Source organism: Gossypium raimondii, chromosome 1, assembly GCF_025698545.1.
Source record: "Gossypium raimondii isolate GPD5lz chromosome 1, ASM2569854v1, whole genome shotgun sequence".
NCBI classification, from domain to species: Eukaryota; Viridiplantae; Streptophyta; class Magnoliopsida; order Malvales; family Malvaceae; genus Gossypium; species Gossypium raimondii.
The window spans coordinates 5,302,532-5,310,007 of NC_068565.1; the positions used below are offsets into that span (position 1 = coordinate 5,302,532).

At 37.4% G+C, this 7,476-nt stretch overlaps 1 protein-coding gene across 1 annotated transcript; it reads right to left on the reverse strand.

The window, feature by feature from the left end:
• Positions 1-1,729: 1,729 nt before the first annotated feature.
• LOC105778251 (TPR repeat-containing thioredoxin TTL1) lies at positions 1,730-6,090 on the reverse strand. The gene is made up of 7 exons (XM_012601920.2): positions 4,821-6,090; positions 3,935-4,130; positions 3,652-3,833; positions 3,229-3,562; positions 2,915-3,119; positions 2,705-2,811; positions 1,730-2,606 (listed from the first exon to the last, which is right to left on the reverse strand). The coding sequence occupies exons 1-7, from the start codon at positions 5,750-5,752 to the stop codon at positions 2,454-2,456; spliced, it is 2,109 nt and encodes a 702-aa protein (XP_012457374.1). The 5' UTR covers positions 5,753-6,090; the 3' UTR covers positions 1,730-2,453.
• Positions 6,091-7,476: the final 1,386 nt, after the last annotated feature.

The window sequence follows — 7,476 nt, forward strand, 5'->3', positions numbered from 1 at the left end:
ATTAATTATGTATAGTGTGAAATTTTAGACTCGTAAATAGGGTCAAAGGGTTGATGAGTGTATAATAAAATATTTTTAAAAAATAAATTATTAAAATTTTAAATATCTCATATGATTACCAATAAAGAATTGATTTTGGGAGGAAAAAGGGTAAAAAAAATTTCAATCAAGTTAATTATGACAAAAATAAATAATGAATGGTCAACCACCTCAAAACGGCAGCGTTTTCGTGGTCAGATAAATAAAACTGAAATTACCCCACAACGGCTATATTCCCTGCCATAAAAAGTTAAAAACAAATACTTTAATCGTAATAAAAATATACAAAAATTCACCGTACTCCGTACAAACGGTAATTCTACAGTACTATTTTGGACCCGAATGATGAAAAAAATGACAGGCTTTTACAACGTAGGCCCATTTCAACAAGTGCAACCCACCCACACGTGCCGAATTCATCATCATGGTTTATTTTTTTCTACAACTAAATTACTTTATTTATTTATGTCCGTAGTTCACATCAAATTAAGATTGATAGGTTTGCCCAATTGACATTGTCAAATTATTCTCCCTTTTCCGTTCCATCCAAGCAAAACCAATGCCCTTTACACCACAAAAATCCATTAATGTTGACAGCTTTATTACTATTTCATATCTTAATCATATAAAATTTCAACAGTTTATGCATTTATTATTATTCTTTTTATATTTATATATATATGATGATGACGATGGCTTCAATAATTTTAACTTAGATCATTTTTATTTTAAAAGAAAAATAGATGATGAGGATGTGATGATGATAGGATGGCTTCAATAATGGTTCATGTAAAATAGGGAAAAGACAATACAAAGGTAAAAGTCTAGAAACCCAAACATCCCCCCCCCCCCCATCAGATATTGCAAAGGTTTTATGAATGGAATGGGGGGAATCTTTGAACAACCTGTAAACTTTTGGAACTAAGCTACTAGCCTTAGCTTTTCTGATAGCTCCTTTTTCCTCACTCTAATTTAATATATACCCAAAAAAGATTTAATTAAATCAATTTGTCTTGTAGCCAATCAAACCATTGTTTTTTTTGCTCTTACTTTTCCCAATCTAAGTTTGTCCCAGAGACAGCATTCATTGGCACAGCACATCACGTGGCCCAAAGGGTCCAACACAGCCCTCCAAAGTAAGAAAGGGCTGTGTGCCTGTGTTGCTATGCTTTGTCATGGTCATTGACAAAGGTGCAACACAAACCCGGCTCATTTCGGCACCCACCATTTGTACTTTTGGTCCCTTTTTTTGGTTTAGGTGGGTTTAAGAGGGCAAATACTTCAACTTAACAACCCTTAAATGCCCACATGTGAATGCCCCCTCACATGACAAAGGCAGCAAACAACTTCACTTGCAAACAAAATATATACAATATCAAATCAAATCTCCTATAATGGAATAGCTAACATGCATTAATGACTTAAGAAACAGATAATGTGGACTTAGGGGAATGGATGTTTTAGTTGTTTAGACTAATCTAGCCCTCCTATCCCCTATCCTATAGGGCACTAGTTTTATATTTAAACACGCACACATATAAGCATTAAATGGTGTCAACTACCCACCCAACTCTTTAATAAGAAAAAACCAGCCTTCATTTATCAACATATGTCTTGCTTTTTCTTATACCCTATCCCCAGTCCCAAGTGATTGAAATCAATTTAATAATGGGGTTGCAGGGAGAAAAGAGGAAAAAAATGGGAATTTTTTTATTGATGAAATGGTTGAGAAAAAAAAAAGAAAAAAGAAACAACAATATTAATGACAACATATTCATCCTTCTTTCACTAACCCAGTAACTAAGTACCCACCAGACATCCAATCATCTCCCTCATGGCTTCTTCAGATGATGTGTATATATCATCACATATATACATGTACAGATCCTCTGCTACCAGCCTGCCTGCCTGCCAGTCCTCTCACTGTATCTCTAAAATGTAAAACTAAGTATCCACTTTTTCAATTAAATTGTACACATATTTCTCAATTGTTTCTCCCTTTTTTTCTTTTTCTTTTCAAGTTTCCCACTGAATGAAAGTAGTGATACAAGAACCAGGCTGGCCTACTTTTGAAAATGGAAAAGAGAGGGGGAGAGAAATTAAGGAAAAGGTGAAAGGGAGGAAGAAGAACAGGGAACCCTAGAGCAATGAGGAATGAATGAATAAATGAAAACTGCAAAAGGGGGGGGAACTAAAAGCTAATTTTATCTGTGGGTTCCTCTGGCATTGGCTGCTAATGGGATTATTATGTAGCTCTGGTTTTATGTCACAGGTACCTGGTAATCCTTATGTGGTGGGAGGGAAAGATTGGAAGGGTAGTGGAAAGAGTTCCCAACAAAATAGACATTTGGGCAGTAGCAAGAAGTGAAACACAAAAAAAAAGGAGGGTGGACCAAGGAGTACAGTCATTAGTTCTAAAAGCTGTAATGCCTCACCGAGTGTTCCAGCATTTCCCGACTCGGGCACACCATTTCCTTCACCCGGCTACCGTTTTTGTATATCTTGAATGTTGGTACAATCCTCACATTCTCGGTGTTCGCAATCACTGGACTCTCATTGATGTCCACCTTTATTCCAAAGAAGCAACAAAAAAGTAGAGAAGAAATCGTTATTCTCGCTGCACTGCAATAAACCATGGATGGAGAAAGAAAAATGGGACACTTACCTTAAGAAAATTTATGGAGGGATAACGACCACATAGAGCATCCACAAATGGAGATATCTGTTTGCATTGCAGGTTGGAAGCCATCTTGAAATGGACTACAGAGATGCCTGTGGATCAAAATTAACTCTCAAGAGGATTGCAAGATGGAAAAAACCAGAGAGAGAGCGATTGAAGTAATGAAGATAGTTTAAAATGCAAGGTCAACATTACCTGGCAGAGATATTGCAGCTCTGAACTGCTCAAGACTGCATACTTCTTCTACTTCGCCACCGAACTTCATATTATAAACCTCTTCACCGCGAGATTTCTTCAATGCAACTTGTGCATGAAAAAGCGATTCAGCAACTTCATTGTCATTAGGAAGTTCCCTTCTCAAAACTTCATAATCTCGGACAGCTTCAGCCCATCGCTCTAGCTGTACTTCACAATGACTGATGATCAGTATGAAGCAAACAAATTCGGGTACACCCATACACAAAGATGTTGATCATTATGATGAAGGAAAGCTTTAAAGAATTGTTTACCTTGCTATTACATGCTGCCCTTCTAAGAAGGGCTTTTATGTAGTTTGGTTGGATACTTAAAGCTTGGTCACAATCTTCAATAGAACGCTCCCACCGCCCAAGCTTAAACCAACATGCTGCTCTGTTACAATAAAGGATAGAATTCGAAGGATCAAGCCTGAGGCCGTCCCCATATGCTGAGCATGCCTCAGTGAACCTTTCAGATTTGAAGAGATCATTCCCACGTGCTCGTGCTCTTGCAACCAACCTCACATTGTTAAGCAGTACAGCAACTTCAACATTTCGGGGATCAACCTGCCCAGCCTTCTCAGCAGCTGTAACTGCATTCTCAAACCTGCAAGACATCCATCGTCAATTCTACAATGGTCCCAAAAACCTTGCCATCTTTTATATCTGATGAAAGTTGGCATTTTTTAAACTGACCTTCCAAGTGCCATCTCCATTTGTGCTTGAACAAAAAAGATATAACCTTCAGCAAGCATGCCAAAGTATTTAGTTTGCAAGGAGTTACTGCATGATTCTAATTTAGGAACAACTGAAAGGCTTGATTCAGCATCATCAAGTTGATGTAGTTTCAAAAGGGCTTCCACTCTACACATAAAAAGCTGTAAATTCAATGTGAACCAGTTCAGCCATTTTCAATGTCTGTTAACTGCACAAAATTCTTAGAAATTTATGGATGGAAAGTTTTAGACAAGTTCTTTACCTGAGGAGAAAAGTCAGCACCGGCGGCAATACCAGCATCAGCTTCCCTTAATGCACTTCTCCAGTCCCTAATTCTCCGGGCATCTGTGCACTTGTTAAGATGCCTTTCCACTGCCTGCAACTTCTGCGACTCCATTTGATCTTGTGGTTGCCCGGGAAACAATATGTGCTTCCTAGCATTCTCAACATGCCCTACCCTGAAATAGAATTGTGTTAAAATTGTAGCAACATAAATATTATATGCACATTTGACTAATGTTGCGAAATGAGAAGTGATATCAAAATGCCCACGATCATTAAAAAAAAAAAAGGCGGGCACAAATCAAAGTAAATACTGAAACACATAACAGACAAGTTCATCAGCTACTAATACCCTATGGCAATGGATCCTTCTAAATAACATACACGAACTCATCATTCGAAGGAAACTATTGAATATGCAATCCTAAAGATTTCAACCGGATGCGTAAGCCAAGCCAAGCTAATCCTATAAATACAAACATTAAAATGAGAACCATATAACTAAAAGGAAATTCACAGAACAGACATGACATATAAAGAAATACAGATCAGAATTCTGCCTAGACATACAAAATAAAAGCACAAATGGATCTAACAATCTACAACTATGCAGATGAAAGCATTAGCATTAGTCACATCCATTCACCAGATCAAAAACTTGAGCAACAATCATCAAGACAGAAACCTTGTAATCAATGTAGAACAAGAACCACAGTTGTTACCAGCAAGACAAAACATCTAGAAAACCATCACTAACTCAAAATTATCCCCAGAAAAAAATTCCCACCGACACTCTTTGCTTCACCAATGTAGGTGAAAACATAACACCAAATATATGAATTTTTATGTATTGTAGCTGTTTTCACCTTAACAATAATGAAGCCAATCTCTGATGAGCCCTCCCATAATTAGGATCCAATCTAACCGCTTCTTCACATTCCTTGACTGCCTCACCTACTCTCCCTAAAGCCGTCAATGCAGCCGCTCGGTTACTCCGGTAAGCTGCGTTCGCCGGTGACAAAGCTATAGCCTTATCATACAAACTCAAAGCCTCTACAAAATGTCCCTTTTTGTACATCTCATTCCCAACTTTCTTGAGTTCCTCAGGTTCCAAGTTCCCCATTGCCTTCCTCATTACATCACTTGCATTCCCCCGGTTTCCCAGGGTGTGACTGGGTTCAAAGGCGGTGCCTCTGGAAGGCGTAACGGGTCCAGTTCCCACTCCCCCGGCCCGCATTATGCTGCCGTGGCCATAATTACCCGACCCAGAGCCTAAAACGTCGGTTCTGGAGCTTCGGTTCACTGCCATGCCGGTTTTTATGATTCTCCCAGAAGGGCATATGTTTCCGGTCGGGAGAACATTGACTGCCGGCGAGTTGGCAGTGCTTTGACCCGAATAGATCAACGGGTGGGTCGTGGCAGTGTTGGGTTTGGATCTGGTCTGAGCCGGTTTCATATTCCCCGTCGAAGCTGTTGGGCTCGTTTCGCTTGAACCGGATAGTTCACCAGAGTGGTTATTCCGACCCGATTCAGATCTCCTAGCGGTCGCGCTAGACGAGTTCCGACCCGAAACGGATCTGGACGAACTGGAGCTCGAACTCGTCGTAGTCGTAGTAGTAGTGGTCGTAGTCATCGTCAGACCCTGTTGCCCTGTTCGGAGCGGAGACACGGGTGAACCCAGATCGAGTTCACGGAAATCGGGCTTATTATCATCGTAACTCAACGAGTCACGAAGTTGATCGGCGAGTTTATCATAATCCCGACCCAACTCCGTTTCCGGCTTTCCAAGATGCGACATTTTGCCTTCCTCTTTCTTTCCCCTCTCACTAAAAAAAAAAATTTGGGTTGGCTCCAATTTCCGTCCCCTCCCCCTTTCCCTTCCCCTTCCTCCCCTCTCTCTATTTCCTTCGAGTCTTTTATTGATAATGTGAGTGAAAAAAGAAAAGAAAGAACTTGAAGTGAATGTAGCAAGAAAGGATAGAGCTTGGAGAAGAATAGGGAACCAAAAAAAAAATAAAGACTTGGAAGAAGAGATCTAAGAGAGAGAGAGAAAATGAAAGGAAAGGAAAGAAAGAGATGGGGATCTCGTGATATAAAACTAAGAAGCAAAGAATGAATGTGAAAAAAAAAAAAAATTGGAGAGCGAGAAAGGGTTTTACAGAGAGATAAGAAACAGAAGAGAAAGAAGAACTTGGAAGAGAAAGAGCTTTTTATTTATTCACTTACTTGCTTCTTCTTCTTCTTTTTTCTTGTTTATTAATTATTTATTAATTATTTTTAATTTTAATTTTCCAAATTTCTTTCACCTGCTTCTTCACGAGACGGGTTTTTTCATTTCTTGGGTTAATTACAAATCAGAGGGATCAGGCAATGGATCCACAGTAATTATTTCTTAGTATCATATATGTAAAGTATTTATTCTTTAGGAAATCTTTTCAACTAAACAAAGGAAACTATGTAACAAACCACAGCCTTCAACTCCATCTTCATCCATTTTCTTTTTCATATCCGTTTTTCAAGATTTATGATTGATTCTCTTACCATTTCAATATGAATTCGTATATACTAAAACTTATTTAGAAATCAAACTTTAAAAAGTTTTGATATTATATAATAAATACTTTCTCATATTACACTAGTGAAAATTTATTTTAACTCTATCGGCCTGATTTGTAATTAACACTTCATCTTTAATTTTGCTTTGTTTGTTGTTTCTGCTAACTGCTAAGGGGCTATGTCTTATCCCACTCTCATATCAAAGAGAGTAAAACACACTATTTATAAATATACATTTGATAATTAATTTACTTCCCATTTTTATTGTGTGATTAAATTAGGAGACATAAAATGAGAAATTAATGCTTTCTTTTTTTCTATCAGATAATGCGAAATTCCTTTTTTCCACAAAAATTATCATCACAACAATTTTTATATTATAGCGCGTGAAGGCGAGTGGGAAAGCAAAACTAAAATTGCATGAAAATAATTAAGAAAGGAGAGGTGAGTAAGTGAGCAGGTCATCATCTTGTTCAGTGTTCTATTTTCTTTTTAACTCTCTTTTTTCAACACTGCCCACAGTCAAAATATACAGCCAACTCTTTTTAACCGCGGTAAATTTAGTTCAAAATTTACTGAGCTCGAGTCTTTTTCTTCCAAACAAAGTCCAAACAAAGCCGTCCCGTAACCACGTGGCACATATACTGATGCTTGTGGCCCCACTTTAGAGCACCAGCAAACATCAATATCAAACCACCAGCATCCAAAATTATTTTTTTTTTACTTATAAAAAAATAGGATAATTAAACTAATTACTAAATTTACTGTGACCTTTTCAATTATTTTAGCAAAAATTATGCTTACCATAATCTCCAGTTTAGTGAAAATTTCATATCACAACTAAAATAAATAAATCTAATATTAAATTTTTAGATATTTTTAGTCAGATATTTTTAATTTTATAAAATTTAAATCCATAAATTTTCTTTAAAATCCGAATATTTTATTATTTAATTAAAGTGGATA

Coding starts and splice junctions, on each gene's coding strand:
- LOC105778251 (XM_012601920.2), bottom strand. CDS start 5,752: ATGTCGCATCTTGGAAAGCCGGAAACGGAGTTGGGTCGGGATTATGAT. Junction 4,131..4,820: donor TTGGCTTCATTATTGTTAAG/GTGAAAACAGCT, acceptor ATTCTATTTCAG/GGTAGGGCATGTTGAGAATG. Junction 2,607..2,704: donor CCTCCATAAATTTTCTTAAG/GTAAGTGTCCCA, acceptor TTTGGAATAAAG/GTGGACATCAATGAGAGTCC.